We start from the raw sequence: 21,992 nt of genomic DNA on the forward strand, positions 1-21,992 counted from the left end.
TGAGGGAACTGGGGTAAAAATCTGTCTGGGGATTGGTCCTGCTTTGAGCAGGGGCTTGGACTAGATCCCTCCTGAGGGACCTTCCAACCCTGAGATTCTATGATTCTCTACCCCAGTGGGGGCCCAGGCCTGACATGACCCCCGGGGCCAGTGACACACACACACCTCCCTCCCTCCCGCTGCTCTGGGCAGCTGCTTTGCAGACTGGCTGGGCTCCAGCCCCTGCTCAGCTGGGCGGGGAGGTGCTGCCCGGCCGGGGAGGGAGCAGCCGCGTCACCACCCCAGCCCGGGGCGGATTTGCAGCGCGATCCTCCCACTTCCCGCACGCGATCATCCCTCGACCGCCCGGGCCGGGAGGCGGCTCCGGGCAGCCCGCAGCAGCCGCCGCGCCGGGAAAAGTTTGTTGGCGAGAGTTTGGGGCGCGCCATGGAGGCGCTGCGGTCGGCGGGCCGGGCCATCATCCGGAGCCCCAGCGCCGCCAAGCAGTCCTGGGGCAGCGGCAAGCACAAGAGTGAGTCCCCGGGCGGGAGCGGGGTGCTGAGCCCGGGCGGCGGCTGGTCCCTCCCAGGCCCGGGGCAGCGCCCGGCGGTGCGCTCTGCTGGGCCGGCCCTTGGCACGGGCAGTGCCCGGCGGTGCGCTCTGCTGGGCCGGCCCTTGGCACGGGCAGTGCCCGGCGGTGCGCTCTGCTGGGCCGGCCCCTGGCACGGGCAGTGCCCGGCGGTGCGCTCTGCTGGGCTGGCCCTTGGCACGGGCAGTGCCTGGCGGTGCGCTCTGCTGGGCCGGCCCTTGGCACGGGCAGTGCCCGGCGGTGCGCTCTGCTGGGCCGGCCCCTGGCATGGGGCAGCCGGGAACAGGGTTTGCTTCTCCCCAAGTGACCTGCTTTGCTTTGGGAGCGGTCCCGGGAGCCTCTGCCTGTCGCTGGCCGGCCGAGAGCAGGCAGGGGTGGGAGCCCGCTGGGGTGGGGCTGAGGCCGGTTCTCATGTCAGAATGTTGCTGACCTGGGGGATGGGGTGGGCTTCCCCCCCGCACCCCTCCCCGGTGGACCCTGTATCCAGCCTTAGCTCTTCTCTCCAGCCATACAGTGAAATCTCTCCTCTGCTCCCTCCCTTCTCAGTTAAGCAGAGGGTCCAGCCCAGAGCACTCCCGAAAACCCCACTACACACCTGGACGGGTGTATTGTTCTGCTCCCTGGCCCTACCCTCTGGGGGAGCAGGTTGGGGCCTGGCTTGTGCTGCCTTCTGGTTTGGACAGTCCGGAGCCCCGTCTGCAAATGGAAAATAGTGAAAATGTTCTTAGCCCACAGCTGAATGAGCATGTATGAAGAGAAGAATGAGGGGGGATTTGATAGCTGCTTTCAGCTACCTGAAAGGGGGTTCCAAAGGGGGTGGGTCTAGACTGTTGTCAGTGGTACCAGATGACAGAACAAGGAGTAATGGTCTCAAGTTGCAGTGAGGGAGGTTTAGGTTGGATATTAGGAAAAACTTTTTCACTAGGAGGGTGGTGAAGCACTGGAATGGGTTCCCTAGGGAGGTGGTGGAATCTCCTGCCTTAGAGGTTTTTAAGGTCAGGTTTGGCAAAGCCCTGGCTGGGATGATTTAGTTGGGGATTGGTCCTGCTGTGAGCAGGGGGTTGGACTAGATACCTCCTGAGGTCCCTGCCAGCCTGGAGATTCTATGATTCTAAGTAGGACAATGTAAAGCGGGGTTAATAGTTACTTAAAGTCTCCGCAGAGTGAATGAGGCCACTGTGTGTGTTGCTTCTCGTGATTGATAATGAGATGGTGGCTAAGCAAGGAATTCCTCTTCCTTGCATCTGGAGTTATAACGCCATCTTTTAGGGATCGCTGAGCTGTCTAGGTGAGGTTATCTGCCTGCTTGGATGTCTTGAGCCAATTTAGTGAGTTGCGTCTGCTTACCTGCAAACTCTGCCGAACTCCATAGCTCTGCTGTCAGACTGTTCCTACCAGGGATCGCTGACTTGACTTCCTTTAGGAGAGGCCAGGCAGTATATTTCTCAACCCCCTAAATGAGCCCTTCTCTACCCCAAATCTTGCCTTTTGCAGACCAACCACCCTACTTGACCTGTGGCTTGACAGCTTTGGGATTGTTGTCCTTGACCGTGGAATGTCTGGGTTTTCTTTCCTTTTGTGCAAAAGGAAACTCTAAGCAAACAAAAGTTGCTGCATTCCCAGGAGAAGAATGGAGTGTAATGAGACCACACAACGCTCTTGCCTGCTGAGCAATTTACACATCTTAATGTGGTGTGTCATAGTAGACATGCATTAGTCGGTTGGAGGGCAGGCTTAGAGAGAACACATGCGGCCATCGTGGCAGATGTTAGCCCTGAACTCCTCTTAGTCAGTCTGGATTCTTCTTCTCCTTCTTGTCCCATCACTGGTGGATCTCAAAGGGTGCCAGGTTCATGGAAAGGGTTAAAGCTCTGCAGTAGGATTTTTGGCTTTGGTTTAGTTGTACTTTACCCAGAGTCAAATCAGTGGTTAACTTGTAACTTTGGTTTTATTAGCTGGCTTAAAAATATGCTACAGCCAGGATGCCAGTTTGAAAAATCAAGCATTGCAGTAAGATTTTTTTTACATTCCATCCAGCTGGGTACTAGATTCTTGAGCTTTGGACAGTAGCTGTAACTTTCATTCATTCAAAGGCTGCTGGGCACCCGCCATGTACACACAGAGCCCTGGTTCCTTTCCCTGCTCCCACACAATAATGAAAGGGTTTGAAGTGGACTTTTTTCCACTTTCATCCCCTTCTTAGTTGTTTTTAGCACTGTTACGATACTCCTGCCTGCCTGGCCTCTCAACCTTGGTGGGATCTCTGACTCCTCTCCCAGCATCTAAACCCTGTGTGTTTTCTCTCTCTCTCTCTCCTCTCTGCTGCAGCTTGGATGGGGGTATGAGATATTAATTTCCTGCCATGGGAGGTATATCCTTCTCCCCATCTCCATCCCTTCAGTGTATCCAGAATGCTGCTCCCAGGATCACCTTGAGCTCCTGTCCCTTGTATCTTTGCGTTGGTTCATTCAGATCAAGCTTCTTGTCTTCACCTTCTAAAGCAGCTGCTCTCTGATTTCATTTCCTCCCATGGGATGTCCCAGCCTCTCTGTTCCACCCAAGATTCTCCGACTGGTTCTTTTGTCTCCTTCACCCACTCCTAACTCCATGTCCCAAGGCTGGGAAGAGCCTCCTGCTCAACACTCTCTAAGAGCTGGTCCGATCCTCCAGGCTGCGCCTTCTTCCATAAGGCCTAAAGTGCTAGAGTGTGACTGCTCCCCTTCTGGTTCTGACTCACCGTGGTGCATATGCACAGACCTGTCCATTGATAGGATCCTGGACTAACCTGGCATTTTTCCATCTCCTTAAAAGCTCTGTGAAGAAACACATGGGAGGAGATAAGTGGGGTTTTTGCTAAGTGCTCTTGTCAGAGGTGCAGTACCAGCAGGTGTGCAGGAAAGCCCAAGATTCCTGCAGCATACCAAAGTGCACTAATCCAGTTTTAAGAATGAAATATTTTCCTTTGCCAGTTTTTCCTGTGCCAGTAGAAACCCCTAGTGTCTAGAGACTTCACTACATGGTGGCAAGATCAAACTGCTTGATTTTTACTAATCCGCTGAGATTCACTCCAGGTTTTTTTGCCTCTTTTAAGGATTAAGAGGCTGGTATCTCTGGATCTGAAATGACCACACTGCTGCCGGAGTGCTGTCTCGGCACTCTGCAGGAATCCTAAGCAAGAGTTTAACTCTGCGGTAGGTGCTTTGGCACTGGGCTGAAACTTGGTACAGGGTCTGCAGAGAGTGGCGGAGTGGGATTTTTCTGACACGTACCCAGCTAGAGAGTTAAAAAGCAAACCAGATTTTGGTTGTAGACTGAAGCCATTTGGACTCTACTATTAAATTGTCTTAAACAAGCTTGTGAATTGCATGAGAATTATTGCGTGCTGAGTAAATAGGAATGAAAAGCAGGAGTCGCTGTCAATTGGCGCAAAGACATCTGTTGTGTAAATGTAGCGGTGATTCCGGGTAAACGCATACTGACCTCTTGCAGAAAGGGCTCTCGGTTACGAGCATATTTGATTGCATTGGACTTACTAAGGCTTCGAGTGTGTGTGTATGTTATCTAGCTTTAAATTCGCGCCCCCCACCCTCCTGCCCTCAAAATGAAGGTAATTATAAAGCTCTTTTGGAATGGAGACTTGTGAAAATCTAATCTTGGAATCCGTTTGGAGGCCCCAAGATGGAAAAAGTTTCTGGTCTGAACACATCTATTCCCCACACACCTACCACCACACCCTTCCTTGCTTGCACACTCTGTCTCTCACACACACACACTCACTCTGAAAACTCTCTCTCACTCACAACCCCTACCACCACTCCCTTCCTTGCTCCATCCCTCACTGGCCCTGCTCTCACACTCACACCTACCACCACACACACTCTCTCACACTTTTGCTGGAAGCAGCAGTGAGACTAGTAACCCCAAGCCATCATCCCCAGGGGCACATCCAGTGAACTGCAAATGCTCCAGGGAACTGTCACCTTGAAATATTTGCAGATTTCAAGACTGAAGAAAAGTTTCTTCTGTTCTGAGAGTGGCAAATGCGAACAACAGCGAGCCGTGTTTGAGGGGAAGTGGAGGCGGGGGGAACGATGTTCGTGCAGACTGGCTGGCTTGTGAATTGAAAATGTTTGTTTGAGGTGCCCGTGACCTGTGTGCACTCCTGGAGATGGGGGAGGAACATCAGAACAAGCCATTCTGCCCATCCCCCTCCCAAACCAAAGCATAAACTACCAAGAGCTTTGCAGCCCCTTTCAGGTCTGCCTCTCTCAACGTTGAGCAACTGCAATTTGATTGTGATTCTTGATCTAAATTCTTTTGCGAGCCATGCACCATAGATCTAACCAAAGGTGTGCTTGGTACTGTATAGTTGATGGTCTCCGCCATCCCGCTGCGCCAGCCGAGGAGGGGTGAGCTGTTGTGAAGGGCTGATCATTCAAGCCAGGGGAGCAGTGGGCACTTCCCGATGTTTTCCCCACCATGTGAGGAAGCTGGGCTTTTTCTTTTTGCCCCAAGAGGTCTTGGGAGTCCTAGTGGGGAAATCCAGGGGAGGGAACAGTTTTGGTGAAGTTGATAGAGAGCTCCTGCCAATGCTCAGAATGATCCCCGCTCTGATGGTTGCCCCTTCCTGGACTACAAACCATCTTCCTCTCCGAGTACTTCCTTGGAGCTTCCTTCCTAACCAAGCACCGCTGTGTGCCTCTGAAAGTGTCAAGTGTTCAGACTTCCCTACTGGGGGCGCTGAATCAAAGTGGGACCTGAGGATCCTCTCCCTTGGCCTCTCCCACCCCTTCAAAACCCTTGCTCTCAGCCTGAATATGCAACACACAGAGCAAGATTACTTAGCTGCTTTGATGCCCAAGTAACATTACTCAGCTGCCTCAATGCACAGTGCTTGCCACCCCTACCCCATGCATACAAGCACAGTGCAGCTTCGGGAGCGGGCTGAGGCCTTTGTTGCTCTCAGTGCTGGAAATGGAAAGGCCCCACCGCAGTCTTCACGCCCCTACTTGTGTAGCCAGTGTGGTCAACTCACCATTTTATCATGAGCCTCTTAACCTCCTCTCTCCCCCCCCCCCACAATCAAATGTTAAGCCCCAGTTCCTGGAGCCCTGTGATTATGTGAACCTTGGATTTACCTTCTTTAAAAACCGGTTTCTAGCCCTCCTGGTTCAGAAGTTCAAAAAGGTGACCCCCCCCCTCCTCCAGCCCCCGCCGTGGCTCCAAACCCAGAAGGTAAACTTAAAAAAAATAATTTAAAAAAACCAAACAACCTTTCATGATCTGTGTGTTTGGGGTTGGCAACTTACATACCAGGTCTCTGATAGCAGAGGTTGGCTAGTAAACTTGCAGTGATGCTTCAGGTGGCTTTAAAAGAAATATTCTCCTTTCAAAAGACATGCCTTCCGACGATGACCTCATGGCAGAGATTGTCCGCCTGCTTCACACAGTCTAATACTTACCTGTTCACGGTCTCTGTGCTGGGAAGTGCTGTATGCATCAGTCTGGAGCCGGTCAATTCACATTTGCACTTTACGCCTGGGGCAGGAGGGTTGAGTGGAAGAGAAGTGGGGCAGAAGTTGTGGCTTGTTGAAAGCCACAGAGGAAGTCATCACAAGAGCAGCAGATTGAACAAACAAGAGGTGCCTGGCTTGGAACCTGGTGCTCTCTTCTCCAGCTCCTAGAGCTGCTTGTAAAGTGCTCTGAGGCTGAAAAGCACTGTGGGAGTATAACAGGCATGTCTGTCCCTCCGAGCAGAGCTTGAGATGTGTTGCAAGAGTTGTACTGCTACACCGCATAAGCTGCCCCACCCTCACTTACTTTGGAATCACAGGGGTGGAAAGCCAAGGAAATCATTGACACTGAAAGAGTCTCTGATGCTGACAAAATTCAGCCCTTTTTGCATCGTGTCTGTAAACAGATGGCTTGTCCTTGGTTCCCCGCTGAACTTTGAGAGCGGGTTATCCACATAGCCACAAGGGTGGTGGTGGGGAACTTTATAATAAACAAAGCGTGGCTAAAAATAGCATCCCCTGGTACAGCGGCTGCTGAGACTCAAGCTAGCCAAGCAAAATAGATTCTTTCCGTGCCCTGCTCGCTGGGTGAGTGTATCAAGTCCGAGTGCCAGAACCCCACTGGTGCTGGGAAACAACAAAGCGTTCCAAGTCCTGGTGCCTTAGGCTGTTTCCACTGCAGTTCAGCCCCTGCTCTGGTCAATTGCATTCTGTCCCTGTGAACCGGACCGGGGCTGTCCAGTCTAGTGGATAAACAGGGTTAGGAGTCAGAGTCTGGTGTCCAGCCGGGCTCTCTCCAGTGCCCCGGGGTTGAGCGTGCTGGCTGTATGGCTTGCTTGGAACCAGGACTCAGGTTCGCAGAAATCCCAGTCTGGGTGAGGTTTCTCTGATTCTCCAGTGGCTGCTGTGTGCCTGGGAGTAGCTAGGGCTGTGAAAGACACCAGAATCCTGCTATGCACTTGTGTGTTCAAAGGGCTTCAGTGCTGCTGCTGCTCACTCATAGACTCATAGGTCAGAAGGGACCAATATGATCCTCTTTCCTGTCCCTTGCCTGCCTTCAGGCTAGGCCTGCAGTGCCTCTCCTAGGCTGATTGGCCCAGCGGTGCATATAAACAGCACGGCTACAGCCCCCCCTTGATACCACTATCCTCGACTATTTGAGAATATGGGGCGTTATCCATCTGCTCATCAGGGCAAAGCAGATGGGCACAGTGCAGGGATGACATGATTCCTGCTGCTTACCAAAGCACGGCTGGTAGGTCAGATCCAAAACCTCCCTGGCTTGTCATTGAAGTTCCAAAATCTGGAGGAATGCAGGAGGCGGTACAATATATCACCAATGGAGCCGTAGTCTTTACAGTCTGCTCACCTGTTCTGGCCACAGCTGATGGCTTCTGTGCATCTCCTTGCAAAGCAAAACCGCTGCCAAAGTAAGGATTTGTCCAGCTCAGATGGATTTGTATGTCCTCCCCGAAATGGCGAGTCTTGACGTGCTGTATCACAGTCAGTGGCTGCTGCCAACGCTCGGCAAACCTTGGCTACGTCTTCACTACCTGCCGTATCGGCAGGTAGCAATCGATTGCTCGGGGATCGATATATCGCGTCTCATCTAGACACGATATATCGATCCCCGAACGCGCTTATATCGATTCCGGAACTCCACCAACCCGAACGGAGTTGCAGAATCAACGGGGAGCCGCGGACATCGATCCCACGCCGTGAGGACGGTGAGTAATTCGATCTTAGATACTTCGACTTCAGCTACGTTATTCACGTAGCTGAAGTTGCGTATCTAAGATCGATTTTCCCCCGTAGTGTAGACCAGCCCCTTGAAACACGGAGTAGGACAGACTCGGGTAGAATCTCTATTTGCTGCCTTCTCCTTGCTTGCTTGCTGATGCAGAAGGGGGATGCCCTGTTCTCCGGAAAATGAGGATTCCTACATGGCGTGTCATATATACATTTCTACATTTTCATATATATACAGTATATATGAAAATGTAGAAAAAAATCCAAAATATTTAATCATTTCAATTGGTAGTCTGTTTAACAGTGCGATTAAAACTGCAATTAATCCTGATTCATTTTTTTTGAGTTAATTGCATGTTAACTGTGATTGACCATCCTACTATTCATATGTAAACAAATGAGTGATTTTACATTTGAATCTTCAGACAGCCTGAAACATCTTCTATTTCAACGGGGGTGTTTCTCTGAAACCAAATTATGTCAGTATTAGCACTGTTGTGTTCCCTGATCTGATGAAGTGAGTTCTAGCCCACGGAAGCTTATGCCCAAATACATTTGTTAGTTTCTAAGGTACCGCGAGGACTCCTCGTTGTTTTTGATCACTTTGTGTTCATCCCGGGGTGCCAGAAGCCAGTGTTCCCTCTAACTGCTCCAGAGATGGAACTACACACTTGTTTGATAGCTGATTCATTATCCCCAGAAATGAATGTCTATTCACTTTCATATTGAAATCAACAAAACCCTAAATTCTAATGATCTGATTCTGCTATAGCCCTTCCAGTGCACTGCAGAACAGATCTTGTCAGTGTAGTGCAAGGGAAGTCAATTCTTTTTTTGTCAAGGTCCAAATTTTTGGTCAGGGTCCAGATTCCAGAGAAAATAAGTGAATAAAAAGATTTTGGGATCCATTCAAAAGCGCCTGGAGGTCTGGCTTTGGCCCGCAGTCTGCCAATTGACTACTGCTGATGTGGAGCATAGATTTCAAAGCGCTTTACAGAGCTTGCAGCCTCCACCCCTCCAGGTTAATCTGCACCATGAAACTGCCCCTGGCTCCACAACCAGTCGGAGCCCTGAATGAGCCGTGCTTCGTGATGTGTGAGTCTCCAGGGTAACCGCTCCCATCAGGGTGAAGTCATCCTCTGGAATTACATGGCGGTGTTCTCTGTAAAAGCGTGTGCGCAGAGCGGAGGCCGCCGGGGAATTTCCTGCTGTGGAGAGCACCTGCAGCTCTGCTCAGCCCAGGGGGTGGTGGTGGAGAGGTGAGGTTGTGGCCTTGTGACCCTGCCGTCCTAAAGCACTGGAGGCGTGGCCGGGGATTGCTCTGTCCTGATCCATACAGTACATCTATGTTGCATGTGTGGAGCTAGACACCGCAATGAAAAGAGGCTGTATCTACTCTGTGGTGTGCAACTCTTGACAGGGGGCTTTGGCTCCGGCACATAGAGAGCCACATAACATACATACCCACAGGGTTTGGGTGTCTATATCCGAGTCTCCTAAGCAGAGTCCTGCTAGCTACGCTGTCTGTACCTGCACTGTTTGAGCGTGTGGTGTATGTATTTGATGAGCTGCCACCAGGAGTGAGTGGTGACATGCCCCTAGCGTGCTCTGCCTGCTAGCATGGTTGGCCTGTACCTGCACGCTGCCAGATGCTCATTTGCATCTGAGGGGAGCAAAGCTCACTTGGAGAACTTGCAATGGGCCCCATGGGGGCTGGACTGTCGTGAAGACTTTTATTGCAGCTGCCACTACTGGGAAAGGGAGCATGGGGATTTGATGCAGTTTGAGAACGGGTGGATGTGGGGGAGACTAGCACCCAAGACACCTTTGCTAAACAATACTACTTGCTGAGAAGGTGGGTGATGGTGTTGTGCCACCTGTGGACAGCTACCATGCACAGAGCACCCTCCACACCCGTCTCAGCACGGCTGATCTGACGGCGCTGCAGTAGCTGGATGGTGGTGGAAGAAGCAGTCGGACCTTTAATGTAACTTTCCTAGAGAAGGATCATTGGTGTCTCTGAAATGAGCACCAGACCCTTAGAGGTTTGGAGGCTGGTTAATGCTGCTGCCTCTGCCGCTAGATGAGGTAGAAAAGGCAGAAGGCCCCGGGCATCATTCCCTGGGCGATGATTTGAAAGCGTAACATGGGCCCCTGCTACGCAATAGCACAACCACTAACCTTTCTTCACTGGCTTCCTTCTCCCACAGTGAGATCCATGCATTAAGCCTCTGCAGTGTGCTGTAAATGCCTCCTTGCCAGCATGCGGCCACTCACTCCAGTGGGGATAGGACAAGAGCTATCTCTTCTGCCAGAACAGCCATGCAATAGCCCCCATCCTTTGGTGCCCTCTTTCGTGCCTTCCATATATAGGAGTGAAAACAGCCTCCCATGCTCCTAGCAGCTTCCCTGGGAATTTCTCTGCAGGGCAGAGACCGTGTCTCTAGTTATAAGTAAAGCCTTGTGAAAAATTAAATGTGTGCACCAGAGCTGGCCCCCATTCGGTCCAGTAGGAATGAACTGGTTAGGTAGGATAAGTGCACCACTGCCCTTACTGGTGTGAAATACAATTGCTTGACTTAGTCTAGTGTTGCTGGAAGAGGAATCTCCTTTACTTCTGGTAGCAGGGGCCTGCCCTGAGCAAGAGGCTCTGAGTTCTGTCCCTGAGGCTCTGATGAATTCTAGTGCGGGTCTTGGACACTGATGAATTAGATTGGGGTAGGCAACCTATGGCACGCATGCCAAAGGCGGCTCTCCAGCTGATTTTTCAGTGGCACTCACACTGGTCAGGGCCTGGTCACCGCTCTGGGGGGCTCTGCGTTTTAATTTAATTTTAAATGAAGCTTCTTAAACATTTTAAAAACCTTATTTACTTTACATACAACAATAGTTTAGTTTTATATTATAGAAAGAGGCCTTCTAAAACTGTTAAAATGTATTACTGGCACGTGAAACCTTCAATTAGAGTGAATAAATGAAGACTCGGCACACCACTTCTGAAAGGTTGCCGACCCCTGAACTAGATGCATTTAATCTTGGTACGACTGAAGTGCCAACACTTCTCCTTTAGCATCCAGGTCTCCGTTCCAGTCCTGCTCCCCCTCTTCAGTGCCACAATATGCCTCTTCTAAAATCACTAGCTACAGGGGTGATGAATTGGTGTTTCTGTGCTGTGATTGATCCTACCCACTCGCTCATCAGGGGTCCCCTACCTTGCACAGCAGTAGGAAACTGGAGAAGTCTCGTACAATTATCTTGCCACTAGAGATGTTCTGTGCCTGGGGGAGGAAGCCATGTGAGGCCTTTTGGGAGACGACAAAACCTGATCTGTTCAGATTGGCGTCAAACAATAGCCTGCACGAGCCTCTATTCTGGTCTGTCTGCTGCTAAGACATGTACATGATTGCTATATTGACACAATCTCTAGCTGCTCTTTCAAAACGGGGTTGGATCCTCTGCTTGTGTAGCTCCATTGAGTCCAATGGAGTTGCACCAGTTTATAACCGCTGTGTGGATTAACCCCAGCGGAGGATCTGGCCTGGAATGTTTAAATGCTATTGTGCAGGCTTCCTGTCTCCGTTCCCGTGCCTAGCAGAGCTCAATAAAGCGTGCATCGTGGAGGGGGGTTCACTCTGACTGACATCAGTTAGTCCAGCTCCATAGGAATAGCCAGTGTGCGCAGAAGGGACTGCTGCAGAGCAGTTCCTGTTCACCTTGGGAGCTGCCTGGCGGGTTTTCAGGAGGTTCTTCACACTAGCCGCAGGGTGAGCTGTACTGGCCTGCCTGAGAATGTGCATTCCTTGGGCCCTGCGCTTCATGGGTAAGGAAGCAATTCTTCTTGCAGGCTAAGCAGTGGTTCTCAGCCAGGGGTGCGTGTACCCCTGGGGATACACAGAGATCTTCTAGGGCCGGGGTGGGCAACTTTTTGGCCCAAGGGCCACATCGGGGCTGCAAAACGGTATGGAGAGCCAGGTAGGGAAGGCTGTGCCTTCCCAAACAGCCTGGCCCCTGCCCCTATCCTCCCCTCCCACTTCCCGGCCCTTGACTGCCCCCCTCAGAACCCTTCAACCCATCCAACTCTCCCTGCTCCTTGTCCCCTGACTGCCCCCTCCTGGGACCCCTCACCCCCTAGCCTACCTGACTGCTCCCTGACTGCCCCGACCCCTATCCCTGACCCCTGTCAAGCCCCTGGGATTCCCCTGCTTATCCAAGCCCCCCACCCTCTCCCCCAAGAACCTCCACCCCACCCAACTGCCTCCTGCTCCCTGTCCCCTGAGTGCGCCCTGGGTCCCCCTGCCCCTTTTCCAACCCCCTCACCCCCTTACCATGCCACTCAGAGCAGACCGGCTGGAGCCAGACACACTGCCCTGCAGGAGTGCGCAGCCTTGCCCAGAGCTCAGCCCGCGGGGGGGTGTAGCTGCGCACTCCTGTAGGGGAGGGACCGGGGGCTAAGCTCCCCAGCCAGGAGCTCAAAGGCCTGGCAGGACAGTCTTCTGGGCCTGCTGTGGCCCGCGGGCCATAGTTTGCCCACCTCTGTTCTAGGGGGTACCCCAACTCATCTAAATATTTGCCTAGTTTTCCAGCAGGCAACATTAAAAAAGCCCTGGCAAAGTCAATACAAACTAAAATTTCCTACAGACAGTGACTGAGATGTAAGTACAATATTTATATTCCGATTGATGTATTTTATAATATGTGATAAAAATGAGTCAGCAAGTTCTCAGTAATAGCGTGCTGGGACACTTCTGTATTTTTATGTCTGATTTTATAAGCCAGTAGTTTTAAGTGAGGTGAAACTTGTGGGGAGCGGGAGGAATGCAAGACCTCCTGTAAGGGGTACAGTGGTCTGGAAAGGTAGAGAGCCACTGGGCTATGGGCTGGGCTGGCGAAACAGGAGATAAGTGAGTGCAGAGAACAATCCTTTCCCATCAGTATCGGATGCAGAAGTACGCTCTCTCTCGTGTTCTCATTGGGGGTGAGATAAGTTCAGCTCAGTTATTACCATCCGCATACTCTCCCTTTGGACAGTCGCTCACATGACTCTAACTTGTGCCTCCTCTCCCCCCTGCTCGTCTGCCCTGAGGATGGGGGCAGCAGTAAGCAGAGTAACCCCGTTTTAAGTCTGGCCGTGGGTGTGTGTTTGGACTGAAACACCTCGATGGGCTTTTTCTTGGCTTGTGCTGTTAAAAGCCGCATGACTCCAGAGACTTGTAAGGTAACATTGGCACTGGCACAACTTTTGCTAATTCATAATCCATTTAGCAGTTAATTATAGGGGATTGGCTGGTCCTAAAGGAGCTTTGTTCAGGAGCACACAGGGAAGGTGTGATCCATTGGGATGGCTGCAGAATTGTATGTGCTAGTTAGTCCTCTCTGGTGACTTCACCGCCTGGCACACTCCTCTGGCTTGATCACCAGCTGCAGCAAATGGGGGTGTGTGTGGGGGGAAGGGGTGGCTTTAAATAAACTTACTCCTAACAACCTGGCTCTCATGAGGAACCTTTGATCCAGTGCCTGAGGATTTGGCCACAGGACAGTGCTTAAAGGAGGCAAATTGGGCAGGGGTGACTTTTTTTTTTTTCCCCCTGCAGAGGATGGGTGTTCATGGCCATATTGCTGAGCATCCTGCTCCAAAAAATATCCCTGGTTCTATTGTGGGGCTGTTGCCGCTCATTTGCTGAACTGCGTGAGGCAAAACCAGATGAGCTGTAGGGTCTTGTCTTCTCCCTTCAGTGGGAGATCAGGCTGAGTCTCTCTCCACTGAGGTCATGCACTGGCCTTGGGAGTCTTTCTTCCTGGCCTGGATATCTCCCTTCAAGCTGGGTTTCTCTGAAGTCTTCACTGAGGGCAGAGTAGCATTGTCCTACCTGAATAATGCTAAAATATGTCTTGTGCAGCGATACCACAGTGATGGGGCAGTAGGAGAGATGATCACTGAAGTACTTTCGGTAGCTGGCACTCTCTCAAATACCTCCAAGCCATGACAGTTGTGTAGCAGCATTCTGTGGCCCCCTCTGACACCTGGGCAAAAGTATGTGAGATGCAGATGAGCCAGCTGCCCGCATCACCTTGCAGCATTTTCATGCTTAATGAAATCACTTCTCCAGTCCTAGTACACTTGAGACTAAAGATCTTTGCTATTCCTCAGAGCTACCAGAAAATTGGACCGACACCAGAGAGACTCTACTGGAGGGGATGCTCTTCAACCTAAAGTACATGGGCATGACATTGGTGGAACATCCCAAAGGAGAAGACCTCTCAGCAGCTGCTGTCAAAAGAATTGTAGCCATGGTGAGTGTCATCAGGGTTCTAAGTGACTCTAACTCCTAACAAAGGGGATCCCTGCAACTCTCTGCAAAACCAAACAATGCAGACGCTTCTCTTCCTGGTGTCGAAGCAAATGATTCTTGAACACTTGTCCTAGGCGTAAATGCTTCCTATGCGCACCCCTTTCCCGGGGTTTTGCGTAAGAAGCCAGGAGATGATGGGGCACCCAGAAGGACTGTGGGGTTTAGGTGAAATAAAACATAGTATATGATCTCTCTCTAGTGCAGGGGTTCTCAAACTTCATTGCACTGTGACCCCCTTAAAATTACTATACGACCCTGGGAAGGGGGACTAAAGACTGACCCCCTGTGCCCCAGGTGGGGGGGGGGCCAAATCCAAAGCCTGGGACCCGCCCCCCACCGCAGGGGAAGGAGTGAAGCCAAAGCTTGAGGGCTTCAGCCCTGGGCAGTGGGGCTCAGACTTCTGGCTTCAGCCCCCAGCAAGTGTAACTCCAGCCCCGGCAACCCCATTAAAACAGGGTTACCACCTACTTTGGGGTCCCGACCCACCGTTTGAGAACGGTAGCCCTAGTGCTTTGTCCAGTCTAGCCAGAACTCTCTCACATGGGCGTACTGGGTCCTCCTTATAGGAAGAAAAGGCCTTGAATGATGATGGCTGTGTTTGTCGCTATGGTTAACCCTTAATCACGGCTGTCACACGCTGTTCTAGGAAAACTTCAGGGTTGTCAGTAGATACCTCAGGGAGAGACTCTAGTATTGTAGGTACCTTGCTAAGGTAAATGTTGCCAAATCTTGACTACTTAATGGTGCAGCCACTCTAAAAGCAGCCTATATACTCTTCATGTCAAACACTGTCTCCCCAGAGGTGGGTTAGTGGACTTCTGGTAGGGGAATTCCCAGTCCCCATATGGCTGTGTTAGATGCAGTGGCACTGGAACAGTTTTTTTGGGGGGGCGGCTGCTGAAAGCCATTGAACCAAACTGTAAACCCTGTGTGTGATTGGAAACGCTTCAAGCCAGGGGGTGCTGCCACCCCTCCAGCCTCTCTGGTTCTAGCATCCCTGGTTGAATGGGCTTCTCTGAGCTTTACAATCCAGAGGTGGATTGGAAGGGACCAGCACAATCCATACAGCCCTTTTCTGGCCACTGAAAAGGCAATTAGTCTCCCGTGCAACTGACTGATACTTCTTTAATTTCACCAGCGCAGTACAGCTACCAATTGTTAACTATTTAACACCGCAACTTACTTAGGAGTGCATCCTTATTCACCAGTCGTGCTACAGCAGATTAATGCGTCTTTAGACACTTATAAAATGGAATGAGGCAAAGATTCGGTCGCATGGTTAATCCGCATAAAACCAAACATGGTGGCCAAATGCTTCAGGCAGTGAGTAGTATCTTCCTGACATGGGCTGAACTTCAAGGGAGGTGAAATAGGCAGGGGAGGGGATATGGCTCCTGGGAAATGAGAGATATTAACAAATTCCTCCCTCCTCCCCCCCACTCTGAATTCTGGGATGGATTATGACTCCTGCAGCCGCTGAGCCCTGCATGAAAACCTAGGGGCAAAGCCTCTGCTAGCGTTATGGGCTTTGCAGACTTTAGTAAAGTGAAGCAAATTTGCACCAGCTGAGCATCTGGCCCTAAAGCTCATGGGAGTGTTGCTAAACCTGTATTGCAACTGGCCGTGTACCTCGTGGCAGAGACTGGGGAGTGGGGCCTTTCCCCTCTTGAAGCTTTGGGGAGGGCACTGCTCCCTTCTCTGCTCCAGGATCTCTGGCTTCTCCCAATAGTGCATGGCTCTTGCAAAAATGTCTGCTTACAAAGTACTGTGAAGTTGTCTGTCTCAGTGAAACTGACTTTCATCTGTCTCACTTGGGTGCCTACTAACTCTTGGGTTGCTAGTTGTGCTGTGTCCGGGATCTTGCGTGATCATTGCTGTGGTGGGTGGAAGCTCATGCCTTTGGCTAGAGGACTCTGGGTGTGCACCCAAAGAAGTCTCCTTGTAAGTACAACTCAAGTACTCCTGTTCTTTTTGCGGATACAGACTAACATGGCTGCTGCTCTTAAAACTCTCCTTGAGGCTCTTAACCGAGGGACAGTGCTGGGGTGTGAGGGCCTGGAACCTGCTGCGTTGCTGTCGGCACTTTGAAGTGGTGCCGGTCTGATGACTTTCCTGGCCGGTGGGGAGATGCCCCAACCTGTAGTCAGTGGGAGAACTGAGGTTCTCTTCCCTGAGCTGCAGTTGGCTGAATGTAGCCTGTGGCCAATCTAATGCTTTTTATCCTCTGCTGGCCGCTGTGAACTTAATGGACTGTCTTGAAGGGCAGTTAAAATTCAGGCCTGGAGAGGTGGTGAGAGGTGGTTTTGGCAACAGTCCATTGCTCTTTGATGTCCAAGCCTGTTGTGTCTAGTGTCCAGCCATTCGTCCCTCTAATGCTGAGTAAAGACGTGGGAAACAAACTGTGTGGCAAATCTAGTGTTGCAATAGCAGACTTCCTCTGTCTGGACTCCATTGTGGCCAAGCTAGTACTCTGCAGGAGCAGTCTGGCTGGCCCGCAAAGCAGCAGCTGGCAAAGGGCCCACTCCTGCAGTATCTGGAGTATACAAGTGCCACATGCACTGGGCTGGCCCACAAATTTGGGAGGAGGTAAGCATCATTCCTTTGTTAGAAGAAGCAGGGAGATGGTGGACTGGAGCTTGCTGATGCCAACTCTTGTAGTACATGATGGCATTAAAGCCCCAGCTCCTGGAGTCATGTGATTATTTGAGACTGTGCTTACTCTTCCTAGTGAACATTTCTAGACCTTGGGTTAGCAGAGAAGAGCTTGAAAATGGGACCACAGTGTGCCCTAGAGACTCAGACCAGTAATCAATGAAATGTATGTTTTAAAATCATGATTTTGGGGGATGGGCAGCAGCCTGACTAGGAATGGGGAATGCCTGGGATTGGCTGTGCTGTGGAATACTGAAGGCCACTTCTGGAATAGCGTCTGCCAGCTTGAGCAATGGCTCCTGAGCTGTAGCTGTCTTGTCGCTATGCTGCTTCCTTAAATCTGATATGCCTTGTCAGCCCTCACAAGCCAGTGAACAGCGAAGTCGAACTAGACGCTGCAGAGGCTGTAAGCAAGCCCTGATTTCAGTCGTCTGTAGGACAGCAAGGTAGAGTTACTCACTAGTGTCTGAGTGCAAATCCCAGTGCAGTAGGTGGAGGATCTCAAAGCTTTCACTTCCTTTTTCAATAAGGTGCACTCTGAAATGGGCTTGATCCTGTCTTTTTTCAGGCCACATATCCACTGACTCTCCTCAGTAACTTGAGGATCGGGCTTTCAATAAACTATTCCTTTTATGGGATTACCTAAGGCAGCTTGAACAGAAGATAATGGCTAATTACAGGTGTGGTGTAATTACTGCCACCAGAAGATAGCCCTGTTCAGACAAAACTTAGTCTAACTCCATTGCATGTCACCCCTCTCTTGCTGGCTAATGTGTAACCTGAGAGCTCTAGCATTTCCTTGGATGTCAGACTAAAAACGAAACCTCTGCAGAACTTGGCAAATTCTGCAGGAGCCCAGTGGGTCTCTGCCAAGACTACACCCATGTCGGTCATGTAGTCTTCAGACACTGTAATCAGTACAGTAAAGTCCCTCAGGAACTGTGGGCACAGTATCAAAGCATGGGTGGGTATATGCGTAGTATCAGCGTAAAGCGGTGCTTCAGCAAAGGTACCATTTTAATATTCCTTGACTTTAGCAAAGCTTTTGGTACAGTTTCCCACTGTATTCTTGCCAGCAAGTTAAAGGAGTATGGGCTGGATGAATGGACTATAAGGTGGATAGAAAGCTGGCTTGTTCATCAGGCTCAATGGGTAGTGATCAATGGTTCCATGTCTAGTTGGCAGCCGGTATCAAGCAGAGTGCCCTAAGGGTCGGTCCTGGGGCTGGTTTTGTTCAACATCTTCATTTAATGATCTGGAGGATGGTGTGAATTGCACCCTCAGCAAGTTTGCAGATGACACTAAACTGGGAGAAGTGGTAGGTACGCTGGAGGGTAGGGATAGGACACAGAGGGACCCAGACAAATTAGAGGATTGGGCCAAAAGAAACCTGATGAGGTTTCAACAAGGACAAGTGCAGAGTCCTGCACTTAGGACGGAAGAATCCCATGCACAGACTAGGGACTGAATGGCTAGGAAGCAGTTCTGCAGAAAAGGACCTAGGGTTTACAGTGGATGAGAAGCTGGATATGAGTCAGCAGTGTGTCCTTGTTGCCAAGAAGGCTAATGGCATTTTGGGCTTTATAAGTAGAGGCATTGCCAGCAGATAGAGGGACATGATCATTCCCCTTTATTTGACATTGGTGAGGCCTCATCTGGAGTATTGTGTTTAGGTTGGGCCCCACACTACAAGAAGGATGTGGAAAAAGTGGAAAGAGTCCAGCCGAAGGCCACAAAAATGATTAGGGGGCTGGAGCACATGACTTATCAGGAGAGGCTGAGGGAACTGGGATTATTTAGTGTGCAGAAGAGAAGAATGAGGGGTGATTTGATTGTGACTTTCAACTACCTGAAAGGGGGTTCCAAAGAGGATGGATCTAGACTGTTCTCAGTGGTAGCAGATGACAGAACAAGGAGTAATGGTCTCAAGTTGCAGTGGGGGAGGTTTAGGTTGGATATTAGGAAACGCTATTTCACTAGGAGGGCGGTGAAGCACTGGAATGGGTTACCTAGGGAGGTGGTGGAATCTCCTTCCTTAGAGGTTTTTAAGGTCAGGCTTGACAAAGCCCTGGCTGGGATGATTTAGTTGGGAATTGGTCCTGCTTTGAGCAGGGGGTTGAACTAAATAGCTCCTAAGGTCCCTTCCAACCCTGATATTCTATGATTCTATGAAGGGCTTATTGTATCTAGTAGTAAATTCAGTCTCTGATAGTAACAAGTGCCATTAATTTGTCTATTAAATAGTGCACATCTGGAGTGAGTAATTGGCCACCATGATATAACTTTGGATGTAACCATGCTAAATACCTGTAAATCTATTTGCTTTTCCCTTCCAAAGGCTAAAGCACGTGGCAAGAAACTGCAGAAAGTTACCCTGAAGGTATCTCCCAGAGGGATTATCCTAAATGACAGCGGAACTAACGAATTGATAGAAAATATCTCAATATACAGGTATGTTATTGGAGACACTTCAGCATGTAAAGCAGGGGTGGGAAAACTACAGCCCGGGGGCTGCGTCCGGCCCTTCAGACATTTTAATCCGGCCCTCAAGCTCCCGCTGGGGAGCGGGGTTGGGGGCTTGCCCCACTGTGCGTACTGTGGCTTTGTGCGGTTCCTGAAAGCAGCGGCACTCCCCCCCCCTCCCCCCCCCGGCTCCTACATGTAGGGGCAGCCAAGGAGCTCCACATGCTGCTCCCAACCTAAGCTCCACCCCCGCAGCTCTCATTGGCAGGGACCCACGGCCAATGGGAGATGCAGGGGCAGCGCCTGCGGACGGGGTAGCACACAGAGCTGCTTGGCTGCATCTCTGCTTAGGAGCCGGAGGGGGGATATGCTGCTGCTTCTGGGAGGTGCTTGAGGTAAGCGCTGCCTGAAGACGGCACCCCCGACCCCCTCCCATGCCCACACCCTCACCCCCTGCCCCAGCCCTGATCCCCCTCCTGCCCTCCAAACCCCTTGGTCCCAGCCCGGAGCACCCTCCTGAACCCCAAACCCTCATCTCCAGTCCCACCCCAGAGCCCTCACCCCACCTCCACACCCCAGCCCGGAGCCCCCTCCCACACCCTGAACTCCTCATGTCTGGCCCCACCCCGGAGCCCACATTTCCAGTCGAAGTCCTCAGCCCCTCCTACACCCCAACCCCCAATTCCGTGAGCATTCATGGCCCGCCATACAATTTCCAGACCCAGATGCGGCCCTTGGGCCAAAATGTTTGCCCACCCCTGGTGTAAATGCATAGAGCCCAAACCTGTTCCTATTCGAACTGATGGGAGTATTAGCCCTGGCTTCACAGCCCATAGTCTGATGCGAGGTTAGGGAGAGAGGCTGTGTCAGGCTCCAGTCTTCACCTGTACTGGAGGCTGACCACATCTTTACGAATCTGTTCTCGAAAGCAAAGATCGAAAGCCGAGGCTACACGGGAAGAAGGGAATGAGTGAACACTAGCCTCCATGAGAATCCAAAGGGAAACTGTCTGTCTAGTGCAATAAACGGAGCCAAGAAAGGGGGAAGGATAAGGGAAAACTCTGCAAATGACAAAGCACGCAGTTCATTTAGATTGGTGACCCCGACTGTAGAATGCGCCCCATCCACGGGGTGTCTGATAGTGTTGTGGAATCAGACGCACGTGAGTACCGCAGGGCCAAGAGCGCCTGAGACTGGGAAAAGGTAACGGAAGCGCCTCCTGGAGAGGAGGGTTGGAATGTTTGAGATGCCCATTGGTTCTGGCCCGCCCGAAGCGATCGCTTCAGTGTTGTGCAGTGAGCTCTGACAAACGGCAGCGGTCAGAAGCGGTTAGCATCAGATTTCAGCTGGGTCTCCTGTGTGGAAAAGGGGGACAATCCGCCCGGGAATGGAGGGTGGCGACTTACACAGCCCGGTCTCCTCTCCAGGCTCTGCCTGACCCTCTGCAAATACTTTCTTTCCTTCATTTGAGCCCAAGTCCCAGTAACGACTCATCCCCTTGACTGCGTAGTCCCCAGAGATTCCAGGTGGGATCGGCGCCTCATTGTGGTAGGCAGGGAAAGCACATTCAGTCCCTGCCCTAATGGGCTCTCAGCCTCCCTGACAAGAGGTCAACCACTGAATGGAGCCTGGAGGCTGAACTCTCCTCTTTACCCTAGAGAGACCAGCACGGGCTGAGACACACCGAGGTGGGCAGGCTGCTGTGGTGTGGCTAGAGAACGTTGGAAGCCAAAATCAACAGCTCAGCTCCTCCCGGGAGCCCAAACTCGCTCTGAAGCGGGCAAGAGGCAGACTACATTTAAGGCAGCTTAACAGGCCTCAGACTTCCGACTTTAGGTGTCAAAAGTGGTTCCAAGGTTAAAACCAGTGGTCCAGCTACAGCAGGAGGCTGATAAGCAGGGAATGGCAGGAGATTTCCCAGGCGTTAATCCGGCTCCGTGGTTAAATGCAGCCCCTTTAAAGTTCCATCTAGCGATGCTGATGTACTTAGCCAGCTGGATCTTCCTGCTTCAAAGGGATCTGCTCTAACTCTCTTTCCCCTCTCCCACTCCTACTATGGCTTAGATTCAGGGCCTGACCCAGTCGGCAATGCTAAAGACTGGGATGAGGAATTAAGTCAGCAAAGCTGTACAGCCTGTTGTGCAGGAGATCAGACTAGATGATCACAATGGTCCCTTCTGTTGTTATAATCTAATGTGGCGGGGAGGAGAGGGGGCAGATTTTCCCATACTTGCCTACTGTGGGGTTCTTACACCTTCCTCTGAGCATCTGGTGTGGTCGCAGTCAGACTGGGTACTAGAGTAGATGGATCCAGGTATGATCCAGTCCAATGACTCCTGTGTTCCATGCCTCCTTCCATCCTCCCCTGCCTTGGAGTATTATTGTACGTCTCCTCCCCCCGGCCTATACTGAAATACAGGGTAGTGGCATTTTGCATTGCCTAGTGGTCAGTTCATAGGAGGCCTTTGGATCACTGACAAAACCATTGACCTTCCTTGCTCTACACAGTCAACTGGATAAATAAGATCCTGTTAAAATGCATGAGAGTGGAATTCCTTCTGCGATCTTCTCTCCCAATAGGCCCCCTCACAATTCAAAGTTAACAGCTGCAGACCTGGCATCCAATTCTGCTCTCTTAAATCACTCCAGATTAATCCTGGTCTACTGAAATCAGTGGAACTATGCTGTGGGGGAGGG

At 51.2% G+C, this 21,992-nt stretch overlaps 1 protein-coding gene across 2 annotated transcripts in view; it reads left to right on the forward strand.

Moving 5' to 3' along the window:
* The first annotated feature begins 326 nt into the window (after positions 1-326).
* LDLRAP1 (low density lipoprotein receptor adaptor protein 1) overlaps positions 327-21,992 on the forward strand; it is a 41,986-nt gene continuing 20,320 nt past the window's right edge. Inside the window, exons 1-3 of one of the 2 annotated variants that reach the window (XM_030539152.1) lie at positions 327-511; positions 13,979-14,121; positions 19,171-19,283. In XM_030539152.1, coding sequence (XP_030395012.1) covers positions 427-511; positions 13,979-14,121; positions 19,171-19,283 — 341 coding nt within the window. In that variant the 5' untranslated portion in view covers positions 327-426. The remainder of the gene's footprint in view (positions 512-13,978; positions 14,122-19,170; positions 19,284-21,992) is intronic. The other variant, XM_030539151.1, reaches the window with a different exon arrangement.

This window comes from Gopherus evgoodei, chromosome 20 (genome assembly GCF_007399415.2).
Source record: "Gopherus evgoodei ecotype Sinaloan lineage chromosome 20, rGopEvg1_v1.p, whole genome shotgun sequence".
Lineage (NCBI taxonomy): Eukaryota > Metazoa > Chordata > Testudines > Testudinidae > Gopherus > Gopherus evgoodei.